Source organism: Tachypleus tridentatus, chromosome 13, assembly GCF_004210375.1.
Source record: "Tachypleus tridentatus isolate NWPU-2018 chromosome 13, ASM421037v1, whole genome shotgun sequence".
Taxonomy (NCBI): Eukaryota; Metazoa; Arthropoda; class Merostomata; order Xiphosura; family Limulidae; genus Tachypleus; species Tachypleus tridentatus.
The window spans coordinates 257,551,323-257,571,826 of record NC_134837.1 but is presented as its reverse complement, the minus strand read 5'-3'; the positions used below and the strand labels follow the sequence as shown (position 1 = coordinate 257,571,826).

Below are 20,504 nucleotides of genomic sequence, written 5' to 3'. Positions count from 1 at the left end.
GTGATGGATGGCCCACTTAAGTAAGGCAACAAGTCTAGTTATGTAGGTTTTAAGGTGCTTTATTCTGTGTATTTACTAATATGAGTTTATTTTTACTACCTATACTAATTTAAGGTTTAGGTTCACTGCTTATAGTTACAACTTTACTACTTTAAAATTTGGGTTTACTGTGTATGCTTACTAATTTGAACTTTACTTACTGCTTTAAGGTTTAGGTTTACTGTTTGTGCTTACTAATCAAGTGTTTGAGTTATTTTAATATTAATATAATGTTTATTTTTACTGTCTGTGCTTTCTACTTTAAGGTTTATATTTACTATTTGTGTTAAGTTAGTGTTTAGGTTTATTTTTTCTCCTCACTGGTATGTGTCTATTAATTTATTAATAAAAGTTTAGGCCTACTGTGTGTGCCTACTGATTTCAAGTATAGGTTACAATGTGGTGTTTAAGTCAACTGTATGTGTTTTCTAAGGTGACTTGTGAGTCTGTAGTATGTCTTTTCTAAGGAAAAGATTAGGACAAAATTCTTAACACCCAGATAATTCAGGTTTGAAAAAAAAGTGTAACTTTTCAGATAATTAATTTCAAAATAACAACATTACAGCTCAGTGATCATTAATATTAGAGCTGTAAAGAATGTCCAATTTTGTAAAAATCAGTATTATGTTTAAGAGAATGTTGCTGCATTTAAAACATTATATATAACACCATTAGAGAATATTGTGATGGAGAATCCAGTATCATGATTCACACAGTTATAGTAAAAAATTGCCATGAAATAAAAACAAAAAGAATCAATAATTTAAAAGTTTAAATTTTTTAAAGTTTGAAAATGATGGCTGGTTTATTTCTTTTGTTCAACAGGAAGTGCAGGTAACCAGATATACTGGGGGATTCAACTTGACCAAGATCTTTTGGAAACTATTATCAGCATCTATCCAGAGTGGTTTAAAGACTGTAATCTTAACCTGGCCACAATGGCAGATTGGAATGCCAATAACAATAATGCAGGGGTGGGAGGTGGGGTTAGCAGCACTGTTATTCCTTTGTTCCAATCTCGTGAAACCACCTCTCCACCGCAGGCTGAAGTAGATGAACGCTCTATTTGCAAATCTATGAACAAGAACAAGGAGTGTAAGTTTTAGTCATTTTACAAACAAACACTATGAACAAGAACAAGGAGTGTAAGTTTTAGTCATTTTACAAACAAACACTATGAACAAGAACAAGGAGTGTAAGTTTTAGTCATTTTACTTACAAACACAATGAACAAGAACAAGGAGTGTAAGTTTTAGTCATTTTACAAACAAACACTATGAACAAGAACAAGGAGTGTAAGTTTTAGTCATTTTACAAACAAACACTATGAACAAGAATAAGGAATATAAGTTTTTAGTCATTTTACTTACAAACACTATGAACAAGAACAAGGAGTGTAAGTTTTAATCATTTTATTAACAAACACTATGAACAAGAACAAGGAGTGTAAGTTTTTAGTTTTTCTACTTACAAACACTGTGAACAAGAACGAGGAGTGTAAGTTTTTAGTTTTTCTACTTACAAACACTGTGAACAAGAATGAGGAGTGTAAGTTTTTAGTCCTTGTTCACAGTTTTTGTTTGTATAAAATAACAGGGAGTGTAAGATTTTATTGATTTTGCTAAAATCTTTCTACACTGTGCATGGTATTGAAAAAACAAAAATCAAATTATTATGTCTATGCCTGATGGTTTGTCAAAATGAAAGAAATTGAATAAGATGACTTAATATAAGGGAAGTGGGAGGGCAAAGAAAAACTATTTACTACACCATGATTTTAGCACAGATAGAGTTTAGTGAGTATGACCTCTGTAGTTTTATCCTTGTTGGAATCCATTGAAATTCAACACTCAGTTGACTGGAGTGTATGAATGGTAGTTATTAGTGTATGCTTTATTCTAATGTTTAGTCTTACATTTCTTCATTGTATTTCTATGTTTTATCCAATTACGAATGTAAACTGGGAATAAACAGGAAATTTATTATGAATTGTAACATAATTTGTAACTTACTGTTTCTATAAAAATTACAGGTTAAGCTACTTGTTCAATTAAGAGCAAGTTTTAAGAAATAACCTCCATCAATGAAGTGTATTAAGATAGGCATTTGTGTTGAAAGACTTATTGAAAATGTTCCAAATCTTTCTTGTTCTTTCTCTTTTCCATCCCACACTGCAGGAAATGTCAAAGGTAATGTAAGCAGTAAAAAAATATAAGTATTGAATACTCAAAGACATGTATATACTTTGTAACTGTGTGGAAAGCAATTAATATAGAAATGTTGTAGTTTTACTCAAAATTAAAGGAATCCTTCACTGTCATAATATCTCTTAATTCATTCCTTTAAACAATGTGTCTTGTTTTCCAAGTTCCATTTATAAATGTGCTGAATATAAGACATTTCAAGGAGATTTATTTAACATTATCTGTTGATTAAACTAAAACCTAAACATATATTATTATTTAATGCTTCTATGAAGATAACAGTGAAATATTCATTAACCAGCATATCTAAGTGTAGCTTGGAATCTGAATAATCTAAAACCATTACAGCAAACAACACTGAAAAGTGACATTTGTGTTTATTATTTTAAAGTCCCACCACATAGAAACATCTAAATTATTCACAGTAACGATTTAAAATACTTCCAGGAAATGTTCATTGCCATGATTTTACAAAGATATTTTTTTTTGTAAAGACATGTTCATTTAACACCTTTGAGACTGATTAGGATTATTAGGAATGTCATAAATTAGTTTCAAATGAGTTTTAGCAGCAATGTAGATTTAGGGCATAACACTTATTATCAGATTCTTTAAAAGCATTCTCCCAATGTCTTCCATTTTAACCATGGTTACATGGATGTCTTGTCTTTCTTGGTTTCAACATCAATATTTCACAAATGTTAATGTTAGTTAACTTATAAAATCATTTTTTTAAACTCTTGTTTATTTAAAGGAAGCTTCAGTAAACACCCACCAGATGTCAAATAGGTTATTAATGATTCAAATATCTTTAATGTGTTAAAATATCAGTGTATTTTCAGTTGAAATATTTTTCACTGTAAGCATCTAGATTCTGTTTTGAAATCACTGCAGAAATCTTCATATGTTATCTAAACATTTAAAAACTTTAAAATTTAATTAGCAAATGTAAGTAGTTAAAACGTCATTAGAAGTTTTGATAAGAATGTTAGATACCTGTTATCTGTGTTTGTGTTTGATTTATTTATGTAGTTATATAAATAAAAAATGGTTTCCTTTACAACTCAATATTTTTTCAGTTAAATATTTGTAAGTCTTATCATTCCAAATGTTTAGTCAGTTGACAAGCCAGAAGAGCTTTATGGAAAAGCTTCTTCAAATTAATGATACTTGTGGTTTAATCATTAATATCTTAGTTTATGGTTTCAGCTCTAAAAAAGAAGTTGCTACTACGTCGTCCAATATCTCAACTCATAGATCAAGGAATCATGCCACGTAAGTTTGGTCTCTTATTATTTAAAAAACTTAAGATTTTAGTCATTTAATGTAGAATAGTTGTACATGTTAGCAAGCTTTTCTACCAAACAGGTACACAGACAGACTAGCAATAAACCATTTGTATAGATGCCAGTTTACTAGCACATGTCCTGTTATAGTTTGTTTTAGTAAGTAGATATATTCAACTGTTTTCTTCAGGTACCTTTTGACTTTTCTGTACTTTTTAGCCTCATAAGATACTTCTCCCTTTATAATTTGTTTAATATACTTCAAGTGTGACCTAGTGGTTAGTGTGGTTCATGATTTGGATTCCGTTGTTGTAAAAACACAAACTATATTTACAGATATAAAAAATTTAATCCCCTGATTTTATCAGACAAGATTAGCCCAAGAATTTGCAGTGGGTGTTGTTGACCAGCTGTCTTTCTTGTAATATATCAATTCAGAATTAGAGCTGGTGTAACTGTGTGAAAGAAACACATTTTTTTATTATTTCCCGTGTAACTTTGTATCTCTTTTTATTTATGTGTGATTTTTGTTTGTGTTCCTTAATTTTTCTTGAATAAAAAATAAAATAGTTAATAAACACAGCCACATAGGATGATTTTTGTGACTTGTCTGTTGTAGCAAATTAAGTATTAACTAAAACATGCTAATATGATACTTCTTAATGTGCATGATTGATTAGAACATGCTAATATGATACTTCTTAATGTGCATGATTGATTAGAACATGCTAATATGATACTTCTTAATGTGCATGATTGATTAGAACATGCTAATATGATACTTCTTAATGTGCATGATTGATTAGAACATGCTAATATGATACTTCTTAATGTGCATGATTGATTAGCACATGCTAATATGATACTTCTTAATGTGCATGATTGATTAGAACATGCTAATATGATACTTCTTAATGTGCATGATTGATTAGAACATGCTAATATGATACTTCTAACTATATGAATGTTCTTTGTAAAATAGATTAAGCATATAAATATTTACAGTATTGCACTGATGTTTCTTTTCCAGCGTTGAACACCCCTCCATCTTTTCACCAACAACGACAAAAATTGGAGAGGGCAAAGGTAATTCTTGAAATTATTTTAGCTTAGACAGTTATTATAATTTCAAACATTGCACAGCTGTAATATATTGCCAGTATAAGTAGTTTTTATTTCTTATATTCTTCTGAATGTTTTTTATACATGTGGCTCTTTGTTACACAGTGTCAGTGAGATATTGTATTATGTTTCACATTATATTAAGTTTGAAAAATTTTAAAAAGCAATATAATAAACCTATTTTAAAGTTATTGTAAAGCAATAATAAATTACAACTTTCACAGTTCGACGATAAAACCAGTTTGTAGTGTAAAAGACATATTAGGTGAGTAATTATATGAAATTTAGTTTTAATGTGATTTCGGAATTACTGTTCTATGAAACTAAGTACCTCTCTTTCTCTTCCCTTTTAGATGGGGGACATTCTTAAAAATAAAATTCAACGCAGGCCTAATCGTCAAGAACTAATTCAGCAACACATTCTTGAAGGTGGGAACATTAAAGACTTTTGTGTATAAATATTTTGTTAAACTAAATTCATGAACATTTTGCTTAATTAGTTTTTTGAAAGCTATTCTTAGAGATATAACGTAAGGCACTTGCTAACAAAGACACTATTTTTAGTTTCTATATTTATCATAAATACAATTAACAACGGAGGTATGGCTACAAATATTATACACATAATAATATTTAGTAGTTAAAAATAATAAATTGTGAATACTTAATAATTGTTATTAAATGATAAAGTAAATATGTATGCTAATAATGCTCTACATATAAATGTGTTAACAAATTTGTTTGATGCTTCTGATTAGAATTTTTAAATGAAACATTCTACTTAAAGAAAAAATCACAATTCTTTTGAGTATCCAGGTAAAATCTATGTTTAATATTAATAAATGTTTGTTTACTTTGTTTGCTTATTTTTGTTACTGTTTATGTAATATGTCAACAGATACATAACTTACATAAGGTGATGCATCTATGTCATCTTTCCATTAGTGGAGGGACTATCCCCCCTTATATTTCATTAGCAGTAGTCTGTATTTTTAATTGTAGTTCAAGTTATTTGCCAATTGCATTAGGACCCAGCAGAATTTAATTTCAAATACATATTTGGATGAGTCATGGAGTGTGTTCTTTCAGACACCATTCTCTGTTCCCACACGTTTGAAGCCTGAGTTACACCAATGTTCATGCAGTGCTGTTACTAATATCTTTCGTAGTACTAGCTGTAATTATTTACTTTATCCAACAGATACTACAGTTGATCCCAGTCTGCAAGAGAAGCAGAGGCAACTCAAGAAAGCCCGACTTGCAGATAATCTTAATGATCGCATTTCTAATCGACCTGGCCCCCTCGAATTGATTAAAGGAAATATACTCCAGGCTGATGAAAGACTGACACAAGCTGTGAAAGGCAAAATACAATTTATGAGAGTATATCTGAATCATGTAACATTAGTATTCAGGTCATATGATCCAAATAAATTAGTTATAAGAATAATTGATGAATTACTGTAAAAACTGGGTATATATGTTAACATTTGCTGCTGTCCTGATAAAAAGAATTAATTTATATTCTTTAGTAATATCTTATATTTTTTTAACATCTTTGCAGAGGGACATATAACTTTCAGGAAAACATGTGAAGGAGAAACATCCAAACACCCACCCCCACGTTTTGTGATTGAAGAAGACAGTAGCAGTGATGGAGCCTTGTCTCCCCCTCAAGATGGAACTGACCAGTCACAAAGCAGGTTTGTACTGTAATAATTCATTCAATACACTGTGTATAACACAAGAACATAGTGGTTTCTGTTGAACATTAGCTTATGAGTGCTGTCATGATTTGGCTAAGTAGAGTATAATGTATATAAAAAGGTTTGTTTAGTGATATAAAAATGAACAAGCCTAGTGTATACAACATCTTATCGGACACAACATGACATTTATTATTACTAAACAAATAACTCTTCTCCGTTTAGAAAGTTAAACCATTAAAAAAAAGTAATTTCAGAAAAAGACACTCAAAAGCTTTGAATTTTTTTAAGTTTTCAAGTTGGGTCTCAACTACTACTAAAAAAAAAAATTAAAACAGTTTTCCATCAGTGGATAGAAGTGAGACTTCCCCAGCTCCTACTTTGGAGTCACCAAGTTCAAACAAAACTACATCTGCCTCATCACCTGGAAGTTTGGTGGCATCTCCACTCTCCTTACAGACTGCAGCATCTGCTGGAAGTCCACAACCAAGTCAAGTATCAAGCGGTTTAATGACCATTACATCTAGTCAGCCTTCTATTCAGGCTCAGAATAAGGATAGCAGTAACAGTAGCAGCAACAAAAACAGGAAAAAGTCAAAGTCCAAATCTCAACCCAAAACAAGGACCATTAAATTCCATGAATATAAGGTAAAGACAACTGTTTTTTTTGTATGTATGAAATTCTGCCCAGTTAGAATAAATCTACATTAGCTGTTTATTCATGTTTTTACATTCTTATGTGGCATACTTTACTTGATCCAGTATGAAAGCAAGAGGAAATCGGTAGTATCCTAACATAAAAAGTGTGACTTTAGAATATATATATATATATGTTTTCAGTTGTTGTGATATTTTTATTTTGGCATGTTTTTGAGTTATAACAAACTAATGTGTATATATCGTGAACAATAATCTGACCTTTTTTTTAATTTAATAAGTTAAAGAGTAAGTGTCAAAAGCATGACCACAGATTCCTTGAACTTAATCCTTTTGCAATGGGCTCAGTATAATATACTTTAGTTCTTTTACATATTTACACACGTTAAGTATTTGCACTATAACTTTTGATACAGTATGTGTATTTTCACAAATTTTGGTAGATCGTTAGTAAATATTACAAGGTTTTTGCCCACAAAAAATAAGATTTAATTTAATGTTTTTACTCAAGATTTGTTTGTTTATCAAGTCTGTTTTAATACTAGTCTGAATGCAAAGTGATTTCATATTATGCTTAAACTTCATCCCAAATATCTGAAATATTATTTGAGTATTCTTTGATGAAACTTTGTAGAATGAACGGCAACTGCCTGTCATAGAGATGCAAGTGTAGAGGGTGATGTTTCACTGACCTGAGGACGAAAGGCGGAAGACTTTCCAAACATTGTCCTCTACACTTGTGTCTCCACAACAGGCAGTTGCCATCCATTCTACAAAATTTCATTATTTGCATAATCTCTGAAACTTCCAAAATATGTTTCAAACATTTGCTTTCAGTAAGACTTTATATTTTATGTTATTTTCTATATCCTAACTATGTGAGGTCTGTCATTTGACCAACCTTGTAACCATCATATAAAAAAAAAAAGGAAACAAATATAAATTATATTTTTTTTGTGCTAGAATGACTACATGTTACAATACAGGAATACCAATGTTTAGTCTAAGTAGCTTAAGGTTCATAATGCTATATATTTGTTATTTTTTATTATATTTACCTTCCAGTCATGCCTAGCTAACAACACATAACTTGTACTTACACAGTGCACGTGCACTCATATTACATATCCAATACTATAAAACTGACCTTTAGTTTTCCCTGTCTTGGCTGTAGTTTAGTGGACTAGTATTTTGTGATAAACATTCACATTTCAATTATTATACATTATATATGTATATATGTTATTACTATTTAGAAAAAAAATTATTAAATTTATTTTTTATGAAATGTAGAACATTAAATAAAGTAAAGCAAACAGTCATCTCTTCTCAATATGACCTTTGTAGTCAGTTGTTGTTGTTAAAATTCCACACATGGAAAATACTAAAAATTTTAGTTTTTATATATACAGTTGTACAACCAAGAAATCATAAATAACTACACTGTTACAATAGAATTCTACTATAATTTATTAATCTTACTAACTAAGATGTGTTTAGGTTTAAAAAAATATGAAACTTTGAGCAGACTAAAGACACAATCTGCCTTCTTGAAATATTGGTTCAAAGGAATGTGGTAGCCTTTTCACAGATTAAAATAGCTGAGAAAACCATTAGGGGGACTTTTAAGCTGTGAAAAGGCTACCACATTCCTTTGAACCAATATTTCAAGAAGGTAGATTGTGTCTTTAGTCTGCTCAAAGTTTCATATTTTTTTAAACCTAAACACATCTTAGTTAGTAAGATAGTAGCCTTTTCACAGATTAAAATAGCTGAGAAAACCATTAGGGGGACTTTTAAGCTGTTGATTGGTTATTCACATGTTATATATTGAAGGAAGTGTATATCAGGTACCATTTCCAAAAATGGAAAGAGGTGAATAGAGCCATTGTGTTTGATTCAGTGCATAACCCATATCTCAGCAAAATAAAAATATATGAGGTTCTTATTTTATATTTCTAGCTTGTCAGTATCAGTAATTTGAGTTCCTACTGTGTACAAAACTATAGACTTAGTATTTTGACATCAGAAACATCTAATTTTAACCAGTGCTGCATTCAACATATCATGTAAGTCACTAAAATCTATATTTAAATGTTTTAATGTTTCCTTATAAATTAGGGAATTAGCTCATATATGATATTAAAGTTTGAATTATAATCTACAATTTGATTCCAAACTTATTGACGTAAATTTATAAAATAATTGTTCAATAAAATTTTAAATGCAAGTCAACAATTGTGATGGCATGATATTTTACCCATGATGCATTGTGAAGGGGTCAGTAGTGATATTAAGAAGAATTTTTTATTCCAATCATCCAGTCTGATATTTCCACTGCATGACAACACCTAAAGAAATATTTCACCTCATTGAACACTTTTCAAATAAGACATAGTTAACATCAGAAATATGTATTATTGTGAAAAAAATATTTAAAACATTTAGCATTTATATCCAGGGTCCTTCCAGTGCTCAGAAAAACCATACAATGCTCTCATCTTCAGTGGAGACATCATATGATTTGTTGCTTCAACAACAACAACTTTTTTTACAGTGGCAGCTGGAATGGCAGCAAAAGTACCCCCAGATCATCTTACCTTCTGCTCAGGTATAAAAAATAACCATTGTTACTGGTTACTTGCTTAGATAACCTCAGGTTATACTGATTATGGTTGATTGAACTCTTTATGTTCATTTTCTATTCCTCTACATAATTCCTCTAATCTCAGCAAAATTTGATATTAATAAATGTAAAATACAAAAATAAATATTCCAGAGGTTGTAATTATAGAACTAATATTGTGCAGTTTTTCAATGATTTGTTGGAGTTAATTGGCCAAAATGCTGGCAACTGAGATTCAAATCAAAGACTATTATATTTCAGTATATATGTTATTTTAAAATTATTGGTCCACGAGAACATCATTTTAATTTTTCTCATGAAATTCAAACATTCTAAAATACATGGAAAATAATCTCATCTGATTGGTTAGTATTCCTGGCTTACTTTTGAAATCAGTTTTATATTTACTGAGCCTAAAGCAGGCCAGTCTTCACCTAGTTTCAGCCTTCCTCATGTCAACTCAGTAAACACACATTCATTATATGTTATTGTAATCATCTTTTTTCCTGGTGCTTGAATATCAACTTATAACAGTTTGGAACATGTGAAGAACAGTTTGTTGTGACCAGAATTTAAGTCCTAAATCCCCAGCTTGTACGAGTGTTTTGAGTTGAGAAACTATGTACTGAGATAACAGGCCTCAAGTAGACAACTCTTCATTTAGTTCATTAGTGTAAAGTTGCTTCATAAAGAAATTAATGCTCAAATAATTTGCTTCAGAAAGCAACTAATTTTAAAGTAATTATCTAAGATTAAGTGAAATTATTTTGCCTGTTAGTTCATATATTTAAGTATAATAAATATAAAACAGTGTCTTCAACTATAATCTTTATCTGACAGAAACCTAATGGGGACCAAACCCCTAGTGGGAATCCAGCTCAAACACAACCCCCAGCTTCTTCTAGCCAGTCTCAGCTTCAACACACAACTCAACAAGGTTTTTCCAAGCTAGAAGATATGAAAGGTAAGTTTTCTTCACTTTTTCTTGTAAAGACGTTTTGCATCTAAAGAAACAAAAACCTGTCAAAAAAAATTACATTAGCATAAACATGAAAAATATAATTCAAAAACTGTTTTTATTCATTACTTATAGGGCCTAGCACGGCCAGGTGATTAGGGTGCTTGTAATCTGAGGCTTACGGGCTCAACTCCCAATCACATCAAACATGTTCATCTTTTCAGCCATGAGGGTGTTATACTGTGATAGTTAATCCCACTATTTGTTGGTAAAAGAGGTGTCAGTGGGTGGTAATAACTAGCTGCCTTCCTTCTGGCCTTACACTGCTAAATTACGGATAGTTAGCACAGATAGCCATCATGTAGCTTTGTATGAAATTAAGAAAACAAAACAAATCTTCATTATAGAATCAAATACCATACAAGTTACTTCTAAATCCATACATTAAGTTTTCTTTTTTTAAATTTCAGTACCAGGTTGTAACATTTCTCAGTTTGTTTACAAACAGGAAACTTCATCTATGTCTCCCTATAGAACTTTATCAGTGTTTTAGGCTAGCTAGGCTCAAATTAGAGAGTATTATTAAATGAATTTGGAAAACTTAATCTGATTGTAATTCAAGCATGAAAGAAAGTGATAATGTGTTTTTAGTAAGTTGAAGTTGGGATATTAGTTATTTTGTTTATAAATTTATTTAGTTCATTATTATATATGTTCTATTATGAATTTCTATTTATGAAAATGTATCACACTTTTTCTGACTCGAGGCATTTCTATATTTCTGTCAGTGAGTGACTTGAAAGCTGAGCTGAAGAAACGTAACTTACCCGTGTCAGGATCAAAACCACAGCTTATTGAACGACTTAAACCTTATTCTGACCTGAAATTAAATTCTGGCACAGTCTCTTCAACTACTGGTCTTACAAATACTGCTTCAACACTAAGCAGTAGTGCTCCAGTTAATGTAGGAAGTATCCCTCTGGACACACTGTCTCCAACTCTTCAGCATCCTGTTGAATGTGATATTCAGCCCGTGTCTCCAGTTACTACTATGGATACCACAACTATTACTAATGGAATGCAACCACCTTTGTCACGTCCATCATCAGTTGTTCCAATGGATGTTGACATGAGTGTCACAGTAGATCCAATGGAAATAGGAGAAGCTAAGGAAGATATAGTTAAATTTCAACAAAAACGTATTGAAGAACTCCAGTTGGAACTTCAGAGGTTAGCAGAAGGTTTTCAATAATCATATGATATGAGGCAGAATTCCTCCAAATTGTTATGCTCGGTGACAAGTGGTGAATAAGTTGATAGATTTGGCTTCGTATTTATTTATTAGTTAGATAATGTAGCATTCAAAACATTACATGATCACAGTTAAACCAGTAACACTTCATCAGAAGAGGACGAGGAATACTATAAAAACTGATTTTGTGAAGTTAAAATTTATGTTCCGTTCTTTGTCAAAATTACTAAATTATTGGGGCTTTGAAGACATTGTAAGGAAGACAGACAACCACCCACATCAGTCAAACAGTCAATAGTTAAGTGTTTAAACTAAAATAAAAAGTAGTGGATAACAATTGTTTGGGTAGTATTTAAATACGTATTTAGTAATAACAAATTATTAAATTTAATATAATTCTGTCTCATGTTAGAAAAGTGACAAAAATACTGTTTTATTCACCTAGCATCTCGAGTTTCATCTGAGTAGATGTAAAAGTGGAATGCTACTAAATAAGTAAAGATATTGATTTTCCAGTATTAGTTATTAAAATCAGAACAAGGGCAGGTTCTTTCTTCAACCTTTTTCATCTGTTTCTCACCATTCAATCCCCTATCTGGAAGATATCCAACAGTGATTTCATCTTCCTACCCTCTAGGTTATTTCCTTGAATCCTTCTTTATAGGATCTCCATCACACTCTCTCTACTATGTTTATCACCATTTTTACATCAGATAAGAATGTTAGATTCAAATATTTTATCATAGTGTAAGGTTTATTAAAACTTTGTATATATCCTAAGGATTATGTATTATTAATTTAATGCATCTATATTGTTGTTTATAATCTCGGAGTACAAATGGAACATTAATATTTTACACATCATGATGTGCTGTTATTTAAGGGTTGCTAAATTCAGTTTGTTTGTTTTTATTTTAATGTATTATATGGTGCACTTAACAGTCTTGTGATACAAGTTTGTTTTTACCTATCAGGTCCCAGTTACAGCTTCAGCAACAACAAAACTATTTGCAGAATCAACCTTCCCCACAGAAGCCACACACTCAACTGGCAGTTCTCAGCCCACACTCAAGTTCCCAAAGTATCAGCTACAGTGTTCCAGTTTTCACCACCACAACACCTCTTCCCAGTGTTCCAGCAACGGAAACCAAGCTAAACCAACGACAGTTACTTCAACAACACTTGCAGCAAAAAATTCAACAGCAGCAGTCACAACAACAGCAACAAGGTACAAAACTTATTTTAATAGTCAGACCCATTGCCATATGATAGAAGCTATTGTTTTCTGACAGATTCATTCTTGGTATAATATCTTCAGAATTTCCTGTTTTTTCCCTGTCACTTGATGAGCTGAAAATATTTAATATTATCCAGTTTATAACTTAATCTTCAGAAGTTAAGTAATTTGTGAGTGATTTTGGTAAATTTATGAAGGCCCCTCACAGTATGTTACACATTAGTATTGAGGTTATGTAACCATGGTTTCATTTAAGGATTGTAAATGGCATAATGCTATCATTATTTTCTCTTACTTTGTAAATTTTTCTTTTTCTTTATTACTCATAAATTTATATTGATACAACATACAATGAAATACAGGCATAATTTCTTTAACTTGTTCTTAAAAGACCCGATTATTTCAAGCCAAAACCAGGGACCCCAGATTTTTAAAATTAAACCTGATAACAGTAACATACGGTATTGTGTAGAAGTGTTAGGACAAAGTCAAACATCAGATGTCAGTCTACTTTTAGTACTTTATTAAATCTTTTCCTTTATTTAGAGATTTCTCATATTATTATGTATTGAAATTTCAAGAAGTGGGGTCTGTTGAAAATAACAAACTTACCATTTGTTAAAAAACGTTTATTAGCTCAAGCACCACACAAATTGTGTAAGTTTCTGATGGACATTAAATATATGTAACTTAGTTATAAGCTTATGCTAATATCAGACCTACTTATTGTTTGTTATTAAGCACAAAGACACACGAAAGACTCTCTGTGCTCTGCCCACCACAAGTATTGAAACACAGTTTCAAGCAGTGCAAGTCTGTAGACATATTACTGTGTCACTGGGGGAGACAGACCTATATAAAGTATGGATCATGAAAACAAGGATAAGCTTACTAACTACTCTTTGAATGCTAAAGTAGAAACTCGGAAGCTTATAAGAAATGTTTTTTTCACAGATTTAACGTTTTGACTATCACAAAACTATGAAGCAGCAGCTTAAGACACAAATATATAATGAAAAGTACTAGAAGATAGCAATTTCTCAAAAACTCTATTCCATATAATAAGAGGATTCAGTCAAGTTTAGTTGTCAATCATGTGAGTACACCCAATAGGAACCCATTATACATAAAAATAACAATAATAATTCAACGTATTCTTATTACAAACAACACGTTTTGAGGTTATCATAAAGAATAATTAAATGGTGATAATAAGATGTACCATATCATTGTCATAGATTTGGGGACTACTTACCAAATTAAGTTATGTATTACGTCTTTGCATGGGTTTTTCATGTAAATTGTTACAACTGAAATTTACTGTCAAGATCTTAATGTACGTTGATGGTTTATGATTAATATTTAGCATTGACAATGGTGTGTTGGAATCTTACATTTATATAACATTTTAAATTTATTTCATTCAGTTTGAATTTTTTTTCTAAAATTTTGAGATTTGTTGATATTTTTTTTATAAATACCACCAGCAAACTTTGTCTGAGTGTTTGTTTTAAAGGTGTCTTTTTAAATTAAAGAATCAGGTTTAACTAATGAAAGTCGAGATTAAAACTAGTTAAGATATATAGAACGTGTTCAGAAGAATGACTGAGCACAAGCAAGTTCTTCAAGATGGCTACCTCAATACGTACGTAAAACGCACATTTTCACAATTGGACGAATAAAAATGTAAGATACAGTTTAAAAACACACTAAATAATAAAACAAGAAAACAGAAACATAAGGTGTAAGGATTTTCCAGTTGCTTGGGTAATAATATGTGTTGGAAATGAGCTGACAGAGTAGTTATATTCATATAAGGCTTTCAGAAAAGGTAAAACTTCAAAGCTGCTTTCATATCCAACAAATATTGCAGTTTTTCAAATTCAGCGTAACAGTGCTCGACAAATAATATCATGTACCGACTAAAATGCAGAGAATGCAAGGCCACCTACATTTGGAAATCTGGAAGACCATTTCTTGAATATATCGATGAACATGTTTGTAACTTAAACAAAGCAAGTGTGATAAAAAATGTATTAGCTAAAAACCATATCTTAAATTGTGGCACATCAGTGATACATCTTCTGGTAAGAATTAAAATTTTCACCAGAGCCAACAACTGCTTAAGTTGGGAAATCATTTGAAGAGTTACTTCTCAGGGTGTAGATCCTGTGGGGTACATCATCCCTTTATTTTAGGTGGTGGGTATGTTGCATACAATCATCCCTTCCCCTACAGTTTGGTCTGTTGAATTGTTTTATTGCATCACAGGCCTACAAGTTGTGTGTTTGTTCTTGTGATTCTCGTATTCTTACCAATCGAATTACATAATTAGGCCTAGATGTAGGCTTTTTCAGTAGCCAAAATGTACATCTTTAATACAGGCGTGCTTCTAAGCTTTTTGATCTAAGTGATAGTTCGTAAGTATCAATCAGTAGGCCTAAGTATACATGCAAGTATCGTGGCTACAAGATTACTCTGTGACTGCATGTTTAAAGCTTTCAGGTTCACATAATCAGAGATTACCAATTTGCAAATTGAACAGTCCACATAAGTGGTTGAAAAATCATCCCCCCATCAGGTGTAAAAAATCTGTGCCCTGTTACTTCTTATATAAAAATGTAATGTCCCCTTGTCTTAAACGTAATATGATATTTAATAAATTTCTGGCTCAGGATATCAACAACAAAAGTTAAATTGTACATAATAACTGAAGCAACATGCTTTCTAAATTTGTTTGATTTTATTCAGGTTTTCCATTCACACTTTGTTCTTCCTGTGTTTAACAGTAATGTTTATATTATATTCTTTACCTATATGCTCTGGACTCGGCATGGCCAGGTGGTTAAGGCACTTGAATTGCAATCTGAGGGTTGAAGGTTTGAATTCCCATTACACTATACATGCTTGTCTTTTTGGCCATGTAGATGTTATAATGTGACAGTCAGTCCCACTATTTGCTGGTAAAAGAGTAGCCCAAGAGTTGGCAGTGGATGGTGATGACTAGCTGCCTTCCCTCTAGTCTCATGCTGCTAAAGTAGGGATGGCTCGTACAGATAGCCCTTGTGTAGCTTCGTATGAATTAATGTGATCTTTTGCATGATACTCTGTGGTTCGTGGTTTGATATTTAGAATACAACAGTTTTTAATGTGAGTAATAGAGACTTCCCAATGAAGATGTTAAACCACAACTTTGATCAAATATAACGTCTTATTAAAACCTTCTGGGGTTGATAGTCATTTATTCAATTAATTTTTCATAATTATGTTCAATACACTCCAGTAAGCATCACATAATTAAAAAGTGCTTTTTAAAGTGCTTGGGTTATGGGGTTTTTATCATTTTGTATGAGGACTTCTTGAACCTACAGGTTTTTCTAACATTCTGACAGTATTTAAGGAAGATATAAACAGCAGACAGTTCTTCCTGTAATAAACTTAAATATATTACACTAAATGTATATAAATGACAGATTTTTACTGTTTTAGTTAAGATAGTTGTTGTATGTAGTTATTATGCATCATCAGATATAAGGTCAACTACAGACTTTGTTATACACACACATAAAACACTTTAATTTAGATATTCAAGCATTTTATTAAAAGAAGCTATTAGATTTTACTGTCAATTCTGATGTGTGTTGAACAATTAAAATAAGAGTTTTGTACGTTATGAAGATATTTTTTGTATTTTGTTACTGTTGATCCACTGAACAGTGGAAATCAGCATTTTTAATTTTTACAGTGGAAAATGACTGTCAGGTTTTAGTGGTACTTCTGATTTGTTGAACAATGAAAATAAGAATTTATCGTGAATAAAAAAGATCGATCTGTGATGGTTTTTATTTTCTTATTGGTAAAACATCAAAAGTTTAATGCCCTAAAACTTTTGTTCTTAGGACTTTCAAATGTTACCAATACTGGTTCACCAACCTCAACGTCTGCAGTGGTAAAAGCTAATCTTGCTGCATTTCTTCATAGTCAGCATGGTACTTCGCAAGGCTGTACTTTAACAGCAAGCGTTACTCAGCAGCCTCTGGTGAGCTTCCCGCCCTCTGTCGATCGAGAAAAAACATTCCCAACTGTGACTTCTATCCTTCTGTGTCCCTCTACTTCCACAACTCCAGTGATAACTGTCCCAACTTCAACACCTGCTAAACCTCGGGCAAATTCACTGCCAGGTGGAGTTATTCACCAGAAGTAAGCATTTACTTCCTTTAATTATAAGAGTATAAAAATATGTTTCATGCGAAAAATAAAACAGGATATTTTAAAACATGTTCTTTGAGTTTCCTAATCTGATGCATTTTACAAATAGTTTAGTTGTGTTCATCAGCAACATACAAAAATCTTATTAAAATAAAATAAAATGTTTTTTATTTAGATTTTTTTGGGATTATGTTTTATATATTCTGCCAAAAGTATTTTTAGTTTTGAATGAATTCTGTCAAAAGTATTAACTTTTTAACATCAAATTTTCTTTAAAAATATTAATACGTTCTTTTACTGTCTTTCTGTAATGGCCCGGCATGGCCAAGTGTGTTAAGGCATGCGACTCATAATCTGAGGGTTGCGGGTTTGCATCCCCGTCTCTTGACGATATTTAAACACCAAAGTAAAGGTGTTTTAACTGCTATATGATCAAATATTGCATTCTCATTGTGTTTTCTTGATATTGTACATTTGGTACATGGTTGTTTATCTTATGCTTGATAAACTGTAGCTTAAGGTCTGAGGGTTGCGGGTTTGCATCCCCGTCTCTTGACGATATTTAAACACCAAAGTAAAGGTGTTTTAACTGCTATATGATCAAATATTCCATTCTCATTGTGTTTTCTTGATATTGTACATTTGGTACATGGTTGTTTATCTTATGCTTGAGATCACTGGCAGTCTTCCTTTTGTCCAAAAAGCTTCATAAACAAAGATATTTAACATCAGTATTGTTGAGTTTAGGTGTTCTGTCTCTTCCTTTTCTATTTTCAAATTTACCTATCTTGATCTCACAATTTAGGGTGTACTTGACAGTGTTTGTGGAGCATTCTAAGTCTGCAGCAATTTGTCACAAAAAGCTTTCATGAGAAGCCTTGAAAGTGGTATAATTACTTAAATTACAGTGTTAAACACTGTTTTTATAAACTTTTATTTTGTAAATTAAAATTGTAGTCCAAAAGAGTCAACAAAACTTTATCTCATTCAACAGGAAGGTTTCCTTACCCACCTTTAACACTATGATGACTAGCAAGCCTACTACAGTCAACACAAGTACTGATCCACAGTTCCTGATTAAAAGGCCCCCTCCTGACTACAATGAAGCCACCAAACAGTTAAACAAATCCAAAAAGGTCAGAAATGTTTATTTTATGAACAATCCTCTTTGAATATGTAAACTGCACCTTACTTCTTCCTTCACATGCAGGTGTCCACTGACGCATAATCATTGCATGATGTCTAATCATTTATTAATTGACTCATAAATAACTTATGATAATAATAAATAAATTATAGGTTTGCTGCTTACATTTTATGCAATCTTCTTGTCTTAGCTTAAACTACAGTAATGCACAAGGCATTTTATGGTTTGCAACATAGTGTTATATTAATCATTACAGTGGCATCTAAATATTTAACTGCAGAATTAGATATCAAAATCATGTAGGTGGCCACATACAGGTGCCTGACAGGGTTAACCTCTTAACTTATGAATGTCCCTAATGTAGGGTTTATGAATTTTTTCTACTTGTCTTTATATCTTAATCAACATTTTCCCATGGCTACTTGATGTATGGTTTCTGTACTAGTCAAAGCTATTGTAGATGGCATGGTTATAATGTTACAGAAGAAGGTACTCAAACTCAAATCTTGACCTTTTCATTACAGGTAGAAACAGTTGAAAATAATTAACTCTTAAGGATTAAAAGATCCTTTCAGTCGAGTATGAATTCTGTTTGATGGGGAAATGTTCTTGTAGCACGCTTCGTTTGTACAGGTTAAAATGATTCATTCTGCCTGCATAGTATTTAATAGCATGCTTAACTTATATTAATTTATACAGTTGTTTAATAACATAACATGGATTTATATTAAGGTTTTTATGTATCTGAGAGAAAATAATATCAAAAATGAGTTTTCAATGCATCCCTCAGGAGCCAAGGAATATCTTTATGTTAGTTTGTTGAATTTTAAAAGTTCAGTTCAGAATTCAAATTCAAAGAGCATGGTTTGGATTTATCTTCTCAAATTTTTATTTGTTAATTGAAAAGTCTCCATACTAGCTAATACTATAATTTACATGATGGGAGTAAATTCAGTTTGTATCAGTAAAGCCACATTTTCAGCATCATTAATTAAGCAATTGCTAACATTTTATGTTTCTGGTATCAACTTTTTTATATTTAGCTTTCAATTGAGGTATGAACGATTTCACCTGTGGTTCTATAGGGAAGATCAAAGCATCATGATAGTCAGCAGTGGGATAAGTAAACAGAAATAGTTTGAAAGCAACTACAGGTATAATTTTGTACTAGGCTTGCTGCACAATTTCTGTCTAGGTGGTTCTAAAAGCTTCCTGAATACTTCTACGTGTCATTTGAAGACTTCCATGCTTTAAGTAGTTGGCTCTTAAACTAGTGATGTACTGATGGATTTCAGTCACCTTGTCACATATCTTTTTTTGCAGCCCCAACATTAAAACAATGTGGGAAGTTCCTCCTTTTTAACCAATAAACATGTCCAAACAATTTCAGTTCAAATTGGGTAATATTTTTCAACAAAGATGTCCTTTACCGGTTTATGTTTCTGATAAGGTTTAGCAATTCTTTAGTTTTACATAATTCCTTAAATTAAATTTATTTACTTCATATCATCTCAATCAAGACCCAAATCAACCAACATTTAACAATGAAGTAAGTAAAGTAAGACAGTTGTTGCTGTTGATCAGTAAAGTAAGACAGTTGTTGCTGTTGATTAATAAACTCTTGAACGTTTTGCAAAAGGAAAAAAATTTAATTTGAAAAATATTTTTTTGTACATTTAGTATTAAAACTAGTTAAAAACCAAAATAAGTTTTTACTTTATTTTTTTCACAGAACCAGTCATATCCAGCTTTAATGAGTCATCTTAGTAACTGTCATTCTGGTCGCAAATCTGTCAAGAGTCAAGCAGTTGATGATGTGTTGGAGATTTTGATCAAAAATGGAGGTACGTAACTACTGGATGCCACTGTGTAAGTTTTCTAACAATGAGGATTTTTTACTAGAAAAGTTGTTGATTCACATACATAAACATCCTTTTTAAAGATGCTTCTTAGAATATGGTAAACAAATAAATGATAACATTTGCATTGTTTTTCATTTATGTAAATTGGGCATTGTAAAGGAAACTTATTTATCAACAGAAAGCATTTTAACTTTTTATA

At 31.4% G+C, this 20,504-nt stretch overlaps 1 protein-coding gene across 6 annotated transcripts in view; it reads left to right on the top strand.

Annotated features, from left to right (window-relative positions):
- LOC143240948 (uncharacterized) overlaps positions 1-20,504 on the top strand; it is a 143,274-nt gene that overhangs the window by 119,310 nt on the left and 3,460 nt on the right. For 5 of the 6 annotated variants that reach the window (XM_076484244.1, XM_076484241.1, XM_076484242.1 and 2 more), the window contains 14 exons: positions 865-1,134; positions 3,453-3,518; positions 4,560-4,615; positions 5,005-5,080; positions 5,853-6,014; positions 6,216-6,354; positions 6,696-7,005; positions 9,476-9,625; positions 10,481-10,604; positions 11,387-11,828; positions 12,825-13,078; positions 16,987-17,287; positions 18,291-18,432; positions 20,176-20,287. In XM_076484244.1, the coding sequence (XP_076340359.1) occupies positions 978-1,134; positions 3,453-3,518; positions 4,560-4,615; positions 5,005-5,080; positions 5,853-6,014; positions 6,216-6,354; positions 6,696-7,005; positions 9,476-9,625; positions 10,481-10,604; positions 11,387-11,828; positions 12,825-13,078; positions 16,987-17,287; positions 18,291-18,432; positions 20,176-20,287 (2,491 nt within the window). In that variant the 5' untranslated portion in view covers positions 865-977. Of the gene's footprint in view, positions 1-864; positions 1,135-1,451; positions 1,486-3,452; positions 3,519-4,559; positions 4,616-5,004; positions 5,081-5,852; positions 6,015-6,215; positions 6,355-6,695; positions 7,006-9,475; positions 9,626-10,480; positions 10,605-11,386; positions 11,829-12,824; positions 13,079-16,986; positions 17,288-18,290; positions 18,433-20,175; positions 20,288-20,504 lie in introns of those variants that run through there. The other variant, XM_076484245.1, reaches the window with a different exon arrangement.